This window comes from Heteronotia binoei, chromosome 9, assembly GCF_032191835.1.
Source record: "Heteronotia binoei isolate CCM8104 ecotype False Entrance Well chromosome 9, APGP_CSIRO_Hbin_v1, whole genome shotgun sequence".
NCBI classification, from domain to species: domain Eukaryota; kingdom Metazoa; phylum Chordata; class Lepidosauria; order Squamata; family Gekkonidae; genus Heteronotia; species Heteronotia binoei.
This window is the reverse complement of record NC_083231.1, coordinates 93,390,092-93,408,491: the sequence shown is the minus strand read 5'-3', so window position 1 is coordinate 93,408,491 and position 18,400 is coordinate 93,390,092. Positions and strand designations below refer to the sequence as shown.

The following is an 18,400-nucleotide window of genomic DNA, read 5'->3' as shown; positions in this document are numbered from 1 at the left end:
AGATCTCAGCTCCAATTTGAGAAATCAAGGCAGATGCACCAAACAAAAAACCCCCCAAACCCAACCCAGACATGCAATTTAAGATTAGAGTTACGCATTTCTCCTCACATACAAGCTTATATATATTGACTTTCCCCTGGCTACCTTTAAAAGTGTCCCTGCATCATTGAAAAGTTAATGTGAGAAAACATGTGCAGAAATGAGTTCCCAGGTATTTTTGTTAGAAGTCAACTTTAAAAGTGCAGCCCAACATTCGGGAATTTCCCACCATAACCAGTGTCAGAAACCATCAGACTCTAAAAGCCAGAATATAGCCAGAAAAAATTATCAAGGAATCTGAGAAATTTCAATTGTGAACCCTCATGGTCAGTGCATTGTATCTTTATAAATCTGCAAACAAAAAGGGTTCATGGTCCCCTGTAGTCCACGGAAGAACTGGTCCTGAAGGTGAAGGTGCCTCAGGAACAAAAGGGGATGCGTTGTGAGGGGAAGATATTTGAGGGGAAATCAGCAGAAATCTCTCATACACACTGATTAGGATGAGCTCTTTTATAAACAGAAGAAAAAATTGTGCAAAGGAGTATGTCCTGGAGGAATGATTTCTGCTTTGCCTCTTCAAACTGCAGGCTGCCACATCCCATCCTTCAACACCCCACCCCCAGCTTTTCACACAACACCACATGGGGGAGGGCCCTGCAGAGGAAAAGGAGAAGGAAGGAGGAGATTTAATCTCTGTGAACTCCTTCAGCAGTTCACAAGATCCAACCCTCTGGATAGTGGCATATACTTAAACAGTGTTTGTTTGAATTTGTAGACGCCGTAGAGAAACTAATTGGAAAGTCTTCTGAAAAAGTCTCTACATTTAGAGGTAAATGCCGGGTTCATGGTATTTGAGAACTGATAGAGACTGTTCCCCGTTTATAAAAATAAAATAAAAACACACCAAACAAGGAAATGTGTGTTAATTGGATAACTACTTAAAATAAGATTTTTTTAAAAAAAAATTGTTAGTGCTTAATCTTTTTCTCAAGCTAGGGAAAACAGACACACACATTGTGCAGGTACTGGACAATTCTGAAGTTCTGGGAGGAGGGAGCAGCCCTCCTTAATTATCTGTTGTATCCTATTTTTCCGGGTCCATCACAACATCTCCCCTTTATGCCACAGAAGGAAATCCAGACACTGCAACATCAACTGTTGGCCCAAAGGAGAACAACAATAAAATTCAGCACATGGAGGTGGCCCAACAACAAGAAAGCTCTGTTGCGAGACAAATCACAACTTGCCACATGGAAACTCTCCCCTCTGTCATTTCAAACATGCACATGAACTCACACTTGACAACTGGACAAGGAGCAACAAGAAGCACAGGTCACAACAAAGCTGCAGGTGTGTACAAGAATGGACATTTTCCCCTCAGAAACCTGAAGCAGCAATAGCAAAAAAGGAATGTTTCTTCAGTATATTCACTGGATGCTTTTGATAACATTGGCATTGTGGTCATTTGTTCTCATTTCTAGAATCTGTAACTCCTAAGCATGTAAAACCCAGGAACTGTGTCAGAATGTTACCATTTTCCCTACATCCTATATTTTATTTTGCCATCCAGAGGCAAGAAGTTATGTTCTGAGCATTTTTAGTGACTGCTGTAGCCATGCTAAGAGAAGAAAGGCTCACTGATCTAAAGAGTCAAGCAGATATTCTTTATCCTTGTAGAATCGCTGCACCTGATGTCCAGAAATTCATATTAGAGAGCAAGAGACAGTATACAATATTCAACCAAACAGATAACACTGGGGTCTGTTATGAATGAGGTAACACCAAGGTAAAGGTGAAGTTGGAATGCCGGGACAAAATGGCGGCCTCCTGCCCAGCAACACTCCACTAAAATAAAAGGAGGTGGGATTTTTTTTGTTGATTTGCAGACAGAGACTGTTCATCTTGAATATACTTCCATTTTTCTTTTCAAGTTACGGTTTTTAAATAGGTATGCCCATAACTAATCTCTGGAAATTTGTTTATTCTAGGGTCCTCTCCATACTCATTAAGACGCTCATAAGGATCCCCAGCCATGTACTTAAAATACATTGACTGAATTTCTCTACAAGTTCAGGCCCCACTTGAAGAAGACTTGATGAGAACTAAATTCAATACTCATACAGAAGGCACCATCAATCTAGTGTTTTCCACCGCTACTTAAAAACAAGTTTCACACAGTTATACCCAGATCCTAAAGCACATTCACCTAGAATGTTGTTTCATTACCTCAGTGAAACCTGTTTCTAAACAAACCAAAATCATATGCCTAATCGCAGTCATAGAGGGAGTTTGTACTTCTTTCTTTCTGCAACATTTGCTTCTTCCCCAAGGTGGTCGGTAAATAATTACTACTGCATATTTTTAGAGGCTTCTAAAAAAAACATAGGTAAAGCATTATTGGTTTTGATCAGTAAGAGACAGAAAGAATTTTTAATAGATGCAAATATGTCTGTGGGGCCAACAGAAAAACACATTTTCCCAAATCTTTACAAAATGAGGGGATGTGAACGGTTCATCATTTCATCCACTTTTACTCAAATAAATAAGCAAGTTAGAATTGGAAGCTGACTCAGAAATACAGATACAAAAACAAAGCCTCACTGAACAGATTTCAAAGATTACAGGCAACCACATGCAAGAAAAGAATGGGAGATGGAAGTTCCACCTAAGGAGAATCTGGGGGCCACATTATACATTTGTCCAACTGTGTCAAAGTCTACCACAACAATGACCAAAGACTATACCAAATAAATGTACTTCCACAGAATCCACACTTGTAACCCATAACATTTGGTATACTATGATGTGTTTTCCTTTTAAGTTCACCATATTTCTCATTCTCTTTATTACAAAGTTGGTCCGAGACGTCACCATTTACACTCTTTATACACTGCCGCCTGTTAAAAATTATAATGAGTGATCGTAACCACCTTGTTCCTCAAAGTTTGTTGCCTTTAAACCTCACATTCATTTGTCTCCCTAGCCAAAGGCTGCAAGAGGATACGAAATAAAGGTCTTGGTTCCCAGCAGAGGGCATTGCGGAGCAGATCTTGATGCTCCAGAGGAAGATTGTTTCTTGCTTTTAAGTGATGCAGCCAAAGAAGCAGAAAGTGGTTTTTCTGTTTGATGGGTTTCTTTCCAGAAGGACTTTAGAGCCTCTTTGTATGCCGAAAACATACTATTCCTTTGGAGCGCATTGAAGAGGAAAATTGCCTCAACTGTCGGCAGCCACAGACAAGCTTGTGCCATGGAGGGCAAACAGCAAAACTCACTGAGGTTCCATCAACAGAGACCATTCGCCACAGGAAGGAAGGAGGAGCTTCCACCTGGGACTCAAGTCAGGGATACAGTAGAGATTCACAGCTCAACAAATTTCAGACTGGAGATCTGAGGAAGTTTTGTCAGTGAGTCGGTAGTGGCTGTTGCTGTTTCCCTTGGAAAAAACAAGGGCCCACTGCAGTTACAACAACCTGGGATGACTCGGGCTTCCCCATCACTCATTTCTATGCTGCTTGGTGTCCAATGGGTACACCAGTTGGAGGTCCTGAAGGCTGAGATGGCCCAGTGTCTTGTGCTGCTTGCATCAGTGAGTTCACCAGCTGGCTCTGACAGCTTCTATATCACTAACCAGGTTCTGAGCCAGGCATATCCCAAATATCTGAAACAAATAAGACACCATCTTAACCAGAATCAAGACTCAACAGTAACCATCTAGTACAGGGGTGTTGAACTCATTTGTTATGAGGGTCAGATCTGATATAAATGAGATCTTGTTGGGCCAGGCCATGTTGGACCAGGTCATGTGTATACCTATTTAAGATTAGGTAGCAGAGATATAAACTTTATAAAAGACACAAACAAAATTAAAGATTTAAAAAACGAACAAACTTAAAACATGCTTAAAACATTAGTAGTCATTGGTCTTAAAGGTGATTTCTTTACAAAGAACTGGGTAAAGGAAGCTCTGGCTCTTTCCTTCCTTCCCCAGGGGACCAGTAGGGGGAGGAGTCTCAGCTAATAGAAGGAAGACAGGTTTGGCTCAGTAGCTCTCCTGTGTGATTGAGAGAGCCTGGCAAAGCAAGCTATTCCTTCCACCTTCCTCCCCAAGCGAGGAGCCCCAGCAAATGGAGAAAATAGAGGCTGTATTCCCTGTGCAATTGAGCAACCCTTGCAAAGCAAACTGTGATGCAGAAGGAAGCAAGAGAGAGAGAGAAAGAAGCAGATGACTGCCAGTTGCTTGAAGGCCTGACAGGAGCCTTCCGGGGGCCTGATTCAGCCCCTGGGCTGCATGTTTGACACCCCTGATCTAGTAGAACCAAAGCATGCATTTTCCCCCCAACACAATGGCAGCAATCCAAACTCCGTTTAATATAGAATAGTCCAGTTAAATTAGATAGTACCACTCCTAGAGTAAATTGATCATGGATCACAGCTAAAAGTGGGCAAAGTCCTCTGGAGCATCATTCCTGCAGGAGGGGGAAATGGGAAGAGGGGTTCAGCAAACCTCCGGTGCACCTGCAGAAACCCTCTTGAGATGAACTTGGATTAAGTACCTAAAAAGACAACTGGAGTATAATACGACAGGCCCTTCAAAAACATCCCAAATATCCAGAGTTAGAAAAGCTTGCCCATTACTATGGAAACCTGCAAATTCAAAAGGTGGGGGGAGATGTTGAAGCCCCAATAAGCAGGCTTTCTTCAGAAGGGCAATCCCACAATCTTAGAGAAAAGCAAGAAAAAAGTATCAGAGGATGTCTTCTGCACCAGAACAAGACAATTTTCCTAGATCAGCATACATGCAACTGTTCAAATGAATGGACTGGGACAAAAATGTGGCATGATACTTTGGGGCAGAGACAGGGATGCCAACCTCCAGGTGTAGCCTGGGTTCCCCCAGAGTAACAGCTCACATCTCCAGACTACAGACATCACTCCCCCCACCTGGATCCTGACCTAGATCTGGCAATCCTACCCACCCACCTTCTCCCACTGGTGGCCAAGGGGAAAGGACGCACTTTGAAAACCAACTGAGTGTTTGTTGACGTACAAGAATTCTCAGTCCACTTTTGCTTTGAGATCCTGTCCTAGGTTTAAACTGTTGCCTTGTAAGTTACTGCTTACCTGCAGTAACGCAATTCCAATGAAGATTCCGGCTACTATAGTTAGGTTCTCCTGCAGCCATTTCTCAAACTGGGGGACACAACCTTTTGTGTAGATGACAATCTGTTGGTCAACTTCCTGCCAAAAGATGGGAGAAACGTTTTTAAAAATCACATAACACTCCTCTTGGCTTCCATATCTCAACTCCCAGCCATTATACAAAGAGGAGAAAGCTGAAACACTTACCGGTTTTTGTCTGGCATCATAGCCACACTGAGTATTAATTACGTCCTCCTGAGAGAACAAGGAAACAAAAAGCATGCCCATCAATACACTGCTGCATTAGGATTCTGTTTTGTTCCACCTGCCAAATCTCCATTCTCTTCCACCCCTCTTTAAACATTTTGTGCTCAAAAAGGCTCCCTCATTCCCCCAAAATAATTCAGCACAGGGGCCAGTGCTTAGTGAAGCAATAAGCTGTACCTAGTCTGCAGCATTTCTCTTTGTAAGATGGGAGGTTCAAACAATTAAATGCTTCCTCACAGAAATGGAAAAAAACTCAGCCTCCATGTAGAAACCAAGATGTGAGGGACAACAGCCGTCTCCCTGACTTGCCAGAATGCAGCATGCAGAGAACTTTTTAAGACTGGGGAGCACCGCATTCCATCATGCTAGTCTCGCCACTCTCCCAAAGTAATTCAGCCTAGAATCAGCACTGCTGCCTCAGGGAGAACAGGGCCTTCAAGTTCACATTCAGAGCTAAGGCAACTACAGCCTGTCTCTCCCATTGGAAGATTAGAGCCCTCATGCTAGTGCAAACACACTTCCTCTTGAGTGGCTGCAATCTAAGAGATCTTCACCATGACATCCAAGCTAAGCTTAGCTACTTCATGGATCCAAACCCCTTATTAAATGTTATCATCACCCCCTGCCATGTATTAAACAACTGTGGTCTATTACACAATAGCAGGTCGCAGTTCTAGACACACTTATTTGGGAGTAAACCCCATTAAACTCAGAGGCATTTCCTTCTTATTATGCATGCTCAGGATTGCACTGGCAATCTGCTTGGACTGCTTCCAACTAGCCTGGGTGGTACCAAGTTAGACAAATGATAGGCGAGGCCAAGGAGTTAGAGAACACCTCATGGTGCCAAAGGCGTGAGATAAATGGGCAGGCAAGTTATCTCTCAAAAGGAGCTCTGACTCTCAAAAGCTTGTACCCTGAAAATCCTGTTGGTCTCTAATGTACTACTAGACTCGAATGTAGCATGCGGCAACATTGCCAGAAATCACCCACTGGACTCACAGCAGGGTCTTTAGTGCAGCAAGAAAAGGGCACCCCACACCGCTCTCGGCTGGCGTTGGTGTCCGTGCAGTTGAAGTAGATGTTGAGGTTCCAGTCATCTGCCTGAAAAGCCCCACAGCACTGCCACTGAAGCAAAGAAAACAAGGATGGCAAGCAACTATCAGCAAGGCTCAGAATCAAGGCATTTCTCTGCTGTTTCCTACTAGAACTAGAAAAGGGCCATGACGATTTTTGAAACATGGGCCAAGGATTCCAACTGGGTTCACACATTACCATTCTAGCTAACACTATTTCAAGTGACTTCCAGTCCTGGGAACACACACAAAATCAGGCGTACATTTCTCCTCAAAATATATCACATGCGCGCACGCACTTACAGCTGCACTCCACAGAAATCGAGCTACTTTCACCATACCACAGCAAATTTTCTTTTGCACAGTTGTGGTGGCATAGAGAAAATCCACTAATCAACTTTGCAAGGGGCTTCTTACTATTAGCCTCATTTCTTGTCATCAAGTTGCAGCTGACTTATGGTGGCCTATAGGATCGTCAAGGCAAGAGATGAACAAAGCTGGTTTGCCACTGCCTGCTTCAGTGTATCAACCATGTGATTCCTTGGTATCCATTCAGATACTAACCAGAGCTGACCCTAGTTAGCTTCCAAGATCTGCACTATTCTTGGAAAGCTGTTAGTTGAGGAGAAATGTAGTAGCTGTTTCACAAGTACTGGGCTCAAGTACTAACCAGAGCTGACCCTAGTTAGCTTCCAAGATCTGCACTATTCTTGGAAAGCTGTTAGTTGAGGAGAAATGTAGTAGCTGTTTCACAAGTACTGGGCTCAAGTTACAACTCATACAGTCTAAAGCCTCTGAAATCAGTGGGCTTGCAATGCTGGCCTACAAACTGACTCATCAACCATCTACGTTCACACATAAATCTGCCTTACACTGAATCAGACCACTGATCTTTCAAAGTCACTATCGTCTGCTCAGACTTGTAGTGGCTTTTGAGTGGAGGTCTTTCATTATCTGCCCCGTGGCACAGGGGTAAAGCTGCAGTACTGCGGTCTGAACTCTCTGCTCACGACCTGAGTTCAATTTCGGCGGAAACTGGGTTCAGGTACGTGGCTCGAGGCTGACTCAGCCTTCCATCCTTCCGAGGTCGGTAAAATGAGTACTCAGCTTGCTGGGGGGAAAGTGTAGATGACTGGGGAAGGCAATGGCAAACCACCCCGTAAAAAAGTCTGCCGTGAAAACGTTGTGATGCAACGTCACCCCAGAGTCAGAAATGACTGGTGCTTGCACAGGGGAACTTTCCTTTTTTACTTTCGTTATCACGTATTGCCTGGTTCTTTTAACTGGAGATGCCAGGGACTGAACTTGGCACCTTCTGCATACAAAGCAGGTGCTCTGCCACTGAGCCACAGCCTCTTCCCCATGGTATCTCTTAAAAAGGCATCTTTTAAGCTGCATGTATATAATTCAGAAGACATGCAAGACCAGACTATATTGAGCCCTAAGAGCAAGGCTCTCTTTGAATGGGATGCTTGAACTGAAGTTACACCTTGCTTTTGTTTGGGCTTAAGTGGTTACCAACTTAAGCCAAAATACAAGTCTCTCAAAGTGAGATTTGCTAACAAACTTGGGGGCTCAAACTGTAGGTGGTTTTTTTGTTCTTTACAAGAACAGGCAGATGAGAAGCCAGAAGGGGGTGGGGGAAGGGACCTGCATTGTTGAAAGGGCTACTTTACTTTCTTGAAAAGCAAGCAGGAATGCCACCTACATATTCTTGCGTAAAGTCTATGAGGTTTTGCAAATCAATGTCATCTCTGTAGGCGCGAATGTTGTTGTTGATAAAGAAATATAGCTGGTCTTTGATCCAGTCTTTGAAGACAAAGGCCAGAACACCAGCCGTGAGCTCCAAGAAGAAGATGATTCCCAGGAATACGGAGAACTGTGAAGCAGAGAAGTTTTATTATTACTCTTTTACTGTTTCGCTTCCATGAGAAAACAGATCAATCCTAAACTGTAATGCACTCACAAACGAGCACTTTAGGGTCCATATACAGATGCAGGGATACACGCTACACATAGAAGTAACAGAGAAACTAAGCTCCTGAAGAACGTTTACTTCAACATTTGACTTGACAACTCTCAAATTACATGGATTAATCTCTGAAGGACTGAAATTAAGACAATACTACCTTGGGGGCAGAAATTGGTCATTAGGATTCTTTTGCCTCCTTCCTTTCAAACTTACAATGCTAAACGCTAACACGTCTACCAAGTATGAGCATGAGGTTTGTTCTGTAGACTGCAGATCTTTCTCACCTAGCATACCAGGCCAACGGAGCTTTCTACTGATCGACCATCTCTGAAGGCACCACAGTTCTTCCAAAGTTCTTCTCTTTGGCCAGTAGGCTTCAGAGATCTAGTCATCTACACTGCCTTGAGTCTTTTATAGGTAGTACACAGCACTCAATATTGTGCTGGGGGTGATTACATAGTGTTGCCAACTCCAGTTTGGGAAATTCCTGGGTGGTGCCTGGGGAGGAATGGGTAGGACCTCAGCAAGGCACAATGCTAAAGTTCCACCCTCCAAAGCAGCCATTTTCTCCTGGAGAACGCATTTCTGTAGTTTGGAAATTAGCTGTAATTCTGGGAGACTTCCGTACCCCACCTGGAGGCTGGCAACTCTAATCAGCAATACATGGATCCAGCCTTGATAAGCTACCTCTGTAAGCAATGTCCAGGAGTCTAATGCTATGTAATCTATGTTTGCACAGGTTAGCCATGACTCTCTTTCACTCCTGGACTAATGACAAGAGCACCCACTGAGAAAAACTGGTCAGAATCTCTCATTGAGAGCCAATGTGGTATAACGGATACAGCGGGGGATTAGGACCCTGGGGGACCTGAGTTCAAATCCCCACTTCTACCATGGAAGCTCACTGGGTGACCTTCACAGAGTTTTTGTTGTGAGGGAATGGAGGAGGGCAGATTGATATTCGCTCCCGCTTTGAGTCCCACTGGAGAAGAAAAGTAAGGTGTAAACAAATAAATGCAAATGTACCTCATTTTCCGTAACACTAAATGTTTGAAAGGGAGGGACAAGGCAGGCCACTGCATCAATTAGAGCAGGAGTGTCAAACATATGGCTCCTATCAGGCCTCCAAGCAACTGGCTGTCTTCCTTCTGCATAACAGCTTGCCTCGCCAGGTTTGTTCAATAGCACAGGAGCTACAGAGCAAAGTCTCTATTTTCTCCATTGGCTGAGGCTCCTCCTTTGGGGAGGAAGGGATAGCTTGCTTTGCCAGGCTCTCTCAATTTCACAGCAGAGCTACTAAACCAAGCCTCTCTTCCTCCTACTGGCTGAGGCTCTGCTCACCCCTCCTGGTCACCTGAGGAAGGAAGAGCCACAGTTTCCTTTGCCCAATTCCCTGGATCTCACGGGAGAGATACAAAAAAGACCAATGAGAGCTAATGTTGTAAGCATATTTTATTTTACGTTTTTAAAATATCTGTGTTTGTTTCCTTTATAAAGTTTATATCTCTGCTACCTGGCATTACATTTTTGTTGTGAGGCAGACATGGCCTCATGGCCCGGTCCGACAGGGTCTCGTTTATGTCAGATCTAATCCTCATAACAAATGAGTTCAATACTCCTGAAATAGAGTGTCAAAAAGCTATACTTGGCCATTTTGTTCATGGGCTGCCGTAACAGCAACAGTGCTCTACTTACAAACTTGAGAAGAAAGGTGTTCTCTCGCAGCGCTCCAATGCATCCTGCGAAGCCCAAGATGAACATAACTCCTCCCACCACAACAAAGAGCCAAACTGGATCAAAGCCTCCCAAGTCCGTGATGGAGGAGATGTTGGACAGCACTCCCTGCCGAGGAACAGAAACAATATGAACAGGTCCCCAGATGCATCCGGCTTATCTGTGCTTGCAGTTGATCTTCATTTTGTTTTCTTCCCCCCACCTAAACACAGAAATCAAAACAGACAAACTGATGTACTGCCTTTGTGCCTGAGAAAGATAAATAAGGTTTTGTGCAAAAACTGATGTTTCCTGTCAGTTCTTTTGTGTTGAAATATCACCACACCAATGTAGGGAGGCACTGGCCACTTCCTCTGTGAGGAAGTGACAGGAATTGTCACTCAACACACATCTGTACAGAACTAATTTGTCAAGGGGCTAAAGAAGCATGAATGGGGAAGGAAGGAAAAGCGAAAAGGTTCATATGGGGAAGTCAGAGGAGCACAAATTCAGACTGCCAACCAATTACAGATATTTTTTTTTTTGGTGGATGAATCATTTTCCTATTTCCATTTAGATGTTTTGGTACTCAGCAGCTTGGATCCAGCAGAGCATGTACGTGTCCCACAGAAACAGCATTTGGAGGGACATTTTGGGCTGCAGGAGGCAATGATAAAGAAGCACTTCCTGTCCATGTAAACACTCCTGTGGATCCAAGCAATTAGTGGGAACGTTGTCTCTCATTCCACCTTATGCTGCCACATAGAGAAAACAAAACAGTATCCAAAAATATGCTCTTCGCTCATAGCCCCATTGATTAAATCTCTCCACCCACCATTATATAACTAAAGACAAGTAGCTTTCTTCATACAACCCATCAGGGCCGCTCCTGATATTTAGGGAAGACGCTTGTAAGCTTCAATTATACTACTGCAGGTCTTCTATACAGATAAGCAGGAATAACAAATCTTAAGCCTCATGACTAAGCCTGGAGCAGCATAATTCAACTAGCATTAGTTTGAAGAAGTGCCACAAACCTTGCCTGGGAGTCGACATGTACCTTATCCATGCTGCTTCTATGCTGTCGTAAGAATGAAGCAAAGAACCTTGTTCTCCCCCAAACTGCATCCCCCATGAAGTTGGCTGTTATTGATGAACACTAGGGTGTCTTGTAAGGACTATAGAGGAATCTGCAGTTCTTGTCATATTATCCTGCACTGTATCAAGTAGTCATTTAAATCTTTCCCAACTCTAAGTAATTGCTCAACGTTTAAGCATCCCTATTAGTATATAAGCATGTTCAATTAGCTTTTGACAAGTCCATCTCTAACAACATTGACTGGCTCACATTTGCAGTGAGGCCTTTTGGCTATTTCCAAATATTTTCCCTACAGAAGGCAGTAATCTCCAAAGACATCCAGTTTCCTTCTTCCTTTCTCTTTCTCTTGCCACAGCCAGGAAAAGGGCATGTGATGGGAGCTGTGACAGGCCAGGAGTAAACCAAGAATGCACTTCCCACCTCCCCCTACATCCATCATTTCACGATTACTGTCCCTCCGAAGAGTCGGTGCTTCCAGCCTCCCCCCTCCCAAGTCCACATATGTCTCTTCACTATATCTGTCCCTCAAGAATTGTCAGTTCCAGCCTTACCCTGTTCTTGTCTGCCTCATAATGAGTTGTGTCCCACCAAGAATTGCCGCTTCCAGTCTCCTCCATCCACATCTGTCTCCTCACAAGTTGTGCCCCCCCAAGAATTGTCGCTTCCAACCTCCCCTGTCCATGTCTGCCTCCTCAGGACTTGTGTCCCACCAAGAATCATTGTTTCCTGCCTCCCCATAACCACCCTGTTGGGAAGATGGATTCTGGTTGAGGCAACAGTCACCCAGGGCTATGTTTCCACATTAAAAGGCCTTTCTCCCTCACACTCAAGGGTTGCTCCACCACACTCCCCCTCACTGAGATTTGTGAACACCTCCTCCTCACAAGTTGAGTCTCACCAAGAACAGTCAACTTCCAGCCTCCCCCACCCATGTCTGCCTCCTCACTAGTTGTGTCCCACAAAGAACTGGCGCTTCCAGCCTCCCCTCATCCACATACAACTCTTCACCATATATGTCCCGCCCCCCCAAGAATAGGCACACCCGGCCTCCCCCCCCACAGCGTTCTCTTTATTATTACTACCACCCCCCAAGAATTAGCACTTTCATCCTCCCCCCCCCCCATCCACATATCTCCAGTTTGCTTCCCTCACTGAGGACATTGTGGTTGTAGATAAGAATTCCATGTCCTCACTGACTGAGTTCACACACCTGCCTCTACCAGGTGGGGGTGGGCAGGACCAACACACAACCCAAACAACATCCACTTCATAGCATAACACCCACCTCACACCTAGTGGACCAATACCTGCCTCATAGCACAACACCCATCTCATGAACTAAGATCTACCTCATAGCACAACCAAGATGTACCTCATAGCACAACACCTACTTCACGGACCTCCACTTATGCAAATATCCACCTCATCAAACATTCACTTGTACGTGAGTTCATCTGACTGCACCCAAAGTTTCTCCATCTACAGGAAGCAGGTGAATGACCACCTCCTCGGTCCAAGGGGAAGGGTTGGCCACCCCCAGAATCCATCTCCACAATGAGGTGGAACACCTCCCAGGTCCGAGAGGGAGTGTGGTGGGCCACCCTCCAAAACCCTATCACCAGGGTCCAAGGAGAAGGATTGCCTGTCTGCAGCAACAAATGTCTGCAATGAGGAGTAAAGCAATACTCACTGTCCCCCCCCCCCCAACCAATCCTCACCAAACTTGGAAGGCAGGCAGAGATGCATCCCTGAGAGGTCTGTGAGTTAGATGCCTCTACTTTGCGGGGGGGGGGGGGTGTTTGACATACTCCTGAACCTGAAGCTGTTATTTTCCCAGACAGGACTTTCCTGGGGGCACCTGCTTTGGGGGACACTACTTGCCCCTCATAGCCAATCCTCCCCAAACTTGGAAGGCAGGTAGAGGGGAGTCAGCTGGAGACTCATTATGAGTTTGGCATCTCTTGCCCACAGGTGGGGGGTTTTCTACTGCATCATAAGCCTCATGAAATGAACCAATTGGGTGAACAGGAAAATTCATGGTTTGTGAGACCCCATGAAGCACAAACTGGGATGAACCTCCATTTTCCCGGTTCATGCTCATCCCTACCCAGTCTCATCAGATATCAAAAGTGAAGCAGGGTTCAACCTGATTAGCATTTAAATGGGAGACCACCAAGGGTAGCTACACAGAGGCAAGTAATGGCAAACCACCTATGAACGTCTCTTGCCTTAAAATAGGGGTCTTTTAATCCACTCCCTTCTCCTAAACTGCATCTTAATTGGGAAATAAAACCCCATCCAGTCTGGATATGTAACTAATGTGGAAGCAACCAAAGATTATGATTATTTTGATGAGTTTTTCCATGCTTTAACTGGGAACAGGCCAAGGACACAAAGGCAAGGAGTTTAATAATAACCCCTGCTTAGCTCTGGGTTTCTCTCAGACGGTCACACAATTTATACTCCATTCATGAAATTGTCCTTCTGTACTGCTGCAGAACAAGACCATTTCAACAATCAGATGCATTATGTCTAAGTACCAGCATGGAAACAACAGCAGCAGTAGGTCACCCTACTTCTGGTCCCAACGGCTTCCCTGAACCAGCAGTCTCGGCTCTGAGCTCTGTGGCTCTTCTGTCTCCTGACTGCGTCTTTGAGAAGCTGACCAAGAGCTTTGGGGCTTCAGCAGCTCAGGGCTGCTCCTCCAGTACTTGCTATGCTTTTAGTCCAAACCCAGAGGAAAGGGAAGAGAGAGGCCAGCCAAGGAAGGCAGAGGAGAAAGATGAACTCATCACTATGGAAACTGTATCTGCTGTTCTCATTGGGAAACGGCTGCTGCTGGTGCAATGGAAGTCCAGATTCTTAATTCAAAGAGAATAGGTGCAAACAAAATGTGATAAAAAAAAAAAATCAAGGCACTCTGCACATGTTCAGTTCAACACTGGGGACTACAGCTTGGGAAGGGAGAGCCTTCTTTAATGTTCTTCAGTGCGAGAGAGAGAAGTCATGTTGGGAAAGGAAACGGTGGGTTAATCCTCGCTTGGAGAGGAACAATAAAACTTTCTGCTATTCTACCTGCCTGCCAAATATGTTAATTTTAATAGGATTTCAGGCTTGGACCAGCTTAGCAGCTGGACATACTTTCCAGCACTCCCATTCAGTTTCGATACAACAATATATAATCAAACATTACTGTTCTCTTAGCGATAATATAAAAAAAGGGAATTCAGTTTCTTCCAAATTGTGTTTATATTGCACTGTATGCAAAGCTACAACTTTCAAATAATTTGTTTGCCAAGTCATAGCAGTGGGGGGGTGGGGAGGGAGAAGAGAGAACCTTCTATAGAAGTACGCAGTCAACAACTCCCGCTCTGTCCCTCCCCTTGCTTTGGCTTTATCCCAGGGAAATGCTGCATTCCCCCTCAAGAGAGGAGAAGTGTGCACATGTGTTCCATGGCTGAGCTCCAGCTCAGCTGCTGGCAATATTCCTCCACCCTTCACAAAAGTTACAAGAGGAGAGACCTGCAGGGGACCTCTGTGACCTCCACATGCACCCCTGAGTCAGTCTCTATTAAAATTGGCTACAGGAGGTGCCAGGGAGGAAACCCAGGAAATAGGGGAGGGAAGCATAACACAACAAGGGATGCAAAAGCTTGCCAAGCTAATTTCATACGGTCACATCTAAAATGGGTGAAATCCTGCGATCCAGCCTATGCTTTTAAAAACAAAAAAGGATAACATTCCACATGTGGCAAACCTAAGAGGATATCTTGAATACGTTTTGACAAGAAGCTGGGAAGTTTCCTTTGGCTCCATCAGCTACAATAAAAGTTACCAGAACACCAAGAGGTGACACTGAGCAACCAGTTTTGCATTTGTGCTTCCTACCATGTCTTTCACCTCAACAAGGACAGTTTTCACACCACTCTTTGAAGCAATGTTTTAAGCTTCCATACACCCCTCCAAAGGCAAGAGAGCCTAGTTAAGCACTTACTACTTGTCAGTCCAATTCTCACAGAGCTATCAACACAGACTTAACAACTGTCCTGCTCCTATTAAAGCCAGTGTGGTGTAGTAGTTAGTCTGACTAGGATCTAAGAGACTCAGCTTCAAACCTTCAGTCTTCCACAGAAGCTTGTTGGGTGATCTTGGACCAGTCATAGCCCCCCAGTTTAACATACTTCACAGAGGTTTTTGTTGTGAGGATAAAATGGAGGACAGGAGAACAATGTGAGGTGTTTGGGGTCGATGTTGGGAAGGATGACAACATAAGACCGGGGGGGGGGGGGATATCTCCTCATTTACAAAGTGAAGAAGCATTCTGAGCTATCAATAGGGTTGCCAGCTCTGGATTGGAAATACTTGGAGATTTTGGGGGTACATTCTGAGGAGGGAAGGGTTTGGGGAGAGGAAGGGATGGACCTCAACAGGGTATAATGCCACGGAGTCCGCCTTCCAAAGCAGTAATTTTCTTCAGGGGAACTGATCTTGGTCATCTGGAGATCAACTGTAATAGTGGGAGATCTCCAGATACTGCCTGGAGTTTGGAAACCCTAGCTGTCAAAACCAGTGTGGTGCAATGTCAGACTGGGATTAAGAAGAACCATATTCAGTACATCCATCTACAGTGGAAGCTTGCTGACCTTGGTCCATTCACACACCCACAACCAGATCTACGTCACATGACATTTGTGACATAAAACAGAGGAGAGGAGAACAACGTACGCCCCTATGAGTTCCCATTGGGGGGAAAACACAGAGTATGATATTTGTTATAAATCTAATTTTGTCTACAATTTGTCAAAAAAAGGATGATTGCTCTTACTGTTGCTTCATTCTTCACTGTTGCAATGCTTTTGGCAGGAGCCAGGAACCACTCATTCAGTATTTAAAGTACCAAAAAACATCACCAGAACAGTAAGTTTTGAGGTTTGCTAGCAGAACAAGCATGCACACCTCCAGTAGAAAAATAAAAGATTTAATGAGGTAACACAAGCCTATTTGTATAAATAGGCAGAAAGAAGACTTAAGTTTGATGCACAGATTCCACTGTGCACAAGAATTGGAAGGGATTGTCAGAGATGGCAAACCTGCAAGTTGGGCTTCCGTACAAGCAAATGTACCCTTTTCCGAAGTTATCATAACAGATCTGAGGGACTGAGAAAGAAAGGGCTGTCATGTTTTTAAAATCTTGAGGGAAGTTTAGAAAACTCATTCTGAGGCACACATTAAACCATGAGCGCACAGTGGGCCTAAGGTCATGGGACAAAACACATAGAAGATCAACATTACACCTCACGGGGCATGATGAAAATGCAGTTTTAGAAGGTTCATACTCAGTTGGTAAAGATTCATACCTAGAAGGGATTTATTACCTCAATTCTAGCTACTATGTTGTTTCCTTGAAGTTTGCACACTTTCCCCTTCCTTACACATTTTACAGAAATTCAAGGAAACCACAATTCATCACAAGCGGAAAACAATTCTTGGGGGTGAGGTGGGGGGAAGAGATCTCAGCAGAAGAAAGCTCAAAATACAGCTCTCTGGAGTGGTAGGTCTGTCTCTTTGCTTCATAATGGATGGACTTTCTCAAGTATTTGTACAACCAGTGAACCCTAACTAATAAACATATGTAGAGTCTGAAAACAAATTGAACTACAATGACATGTTGGTTTTTAATAAGCAGCTTTCATTCTCCCTCTCTTTTCTACTGACAGTTAAAACACAACCTTTCCCACTCAACCAACACAGCATCCACTTATAAGGTCCTGGAACATCCTTTACCCCTTCCAAACAAAGGCTCATTTCAGCTCCCCACAGCTAGTATACTTCTGTTGACAGTATAGCAGGAAAAGCTTGCTGCTGCCAGCAAAGTTTAGCACAAGTGCTTCAAATCCCAACTTAGTCACAAAGCTGACAAGGTGGCCTTGGGCATGTCACTGCATTTCAACCTAACCTAAACTCACAGGATTGCCAGAAGGATAAAGGTGGGTCAGCCTCATAGATATTGTCCTATATAAACAGAAAGGGAGGGATTAAACAAGTGAAAATGTGTTTGGAGAGAAGGCACAGGAACTGACACAAGGAACCAGCTACACTTTCCTTGTGTTTTTAAAGGAAAATGTTACTATGTAATACCGCCTTCTAGCATTTTTAATTTGAGGCAGAGCAGCAGGTACTATTACAAAATGGCTGCCACAAGAGGTCAAGCCAAGTATACATACACATACAAGAAAGGGGATGCAGAACATAAGCATACACACACAGATGAAGCTCAAAAGGTATAACACTCACACAGAAGATGACAATGATCAGTGGGTAAAAGGGATAATAAAATACAAACAGAGGGAAGGTGACTAAGAAGGGAAAGGGGAGGGAAGAACACACACAGACACACACAAAAGACTACCACAGTGAAAAAAATATTTTATTTATATGAAGGCAACCAGTCAGTGGTCCTGCCTTCACAATGGTGCCGCCTACTTTCTTGAAGCACACAGTGGATGTCTGGGGAAGTCCCTGTGGGCACTATAGCACCCAGGGGCACCATGTTGGAGAACTCTGGTCTACAAACTAACACTGCTAACTACACATCATTTCTAGAAATGGTCTCGTTTGCTCCCTTTTTTGACACGAAGATCTGATCTATCACCTTGGAAAACCTGCTCTGTGTTTCTGTTAGTTACAAATAGGGTTGCCAGATCCAGGTTGGGAGATTCCTGGAGATCTGGGGCTGGAGCCTAGGGAGGACAGAGACCTCAATGAGTCCACAGAGTCCACCCTCCAAAGCCTCAGTTTTCTCCAGGGATCTGGTCTCAGTAGTCTGAAGATTAGCCATAATTCTGGGGTATCCTCAGGTCCCACCTGGAGGCTGACATCTCTAGGTACAAAACTGCACCTGCAGCCCTTTGACTCCTCATACATCAGAGCTGATCAGACCCTGGAGCACAGCTTTGGGCCCCTGGGCTTCATATCCATCAATGGGCAGATAGAGATTTCCAGGAAAGGATCCTTTCGAAATAAAATAAAAACTTTATAAACATTTATGCAACCTAAACTAATCTTGTTCACTCTGTACGGTCACCCAAATTTAGG

The 18,400-nt window shown here is 44.3% G+C and overlaps 1 protein-coding gene across 1 annotated transcript in view; it reads right to left on the bottom strand.

Moving 5' to 3' along the window:
• Positions 1-2,436: 2,436 nt before the first annotated feature.
• The window catches only part of TSPAN5 (tetraspanin 5), a 111,110-nt gene continuing 95,146 nt past the window's right edge, over positions 2,437-18,400 (bottom strand). The window contains exons 3-8 of the mRNA XM_060247041.1: positions 10,189-10,335; positions 8,230-8,400; positions 6,448-6,573; positions 5,386-5,433; positions 5,161-5,277; positions 2,437-3,697 (exon numbers count right to left, since the gene is read on the bottom strand). Of these exons, the coding sequence (XP_060103024.1) occupies positions 3,632-3,697; positions 5,161-5,277; positions 5,386-5,433; positions 6,448-6,573; positions 8,230-8,400; positions 10,189-10,335 (675 nt within the window). The 3' untranslated portion in view covers positions 2,437-3,631. The remainder of the gene's footprint in view (positions 3,698-5,160; positions 5,278-5,385; positions 5,434-6,447; positions 6,574-8,229; positions 8,401-10,188; positions 10,336-18,400) is intronic.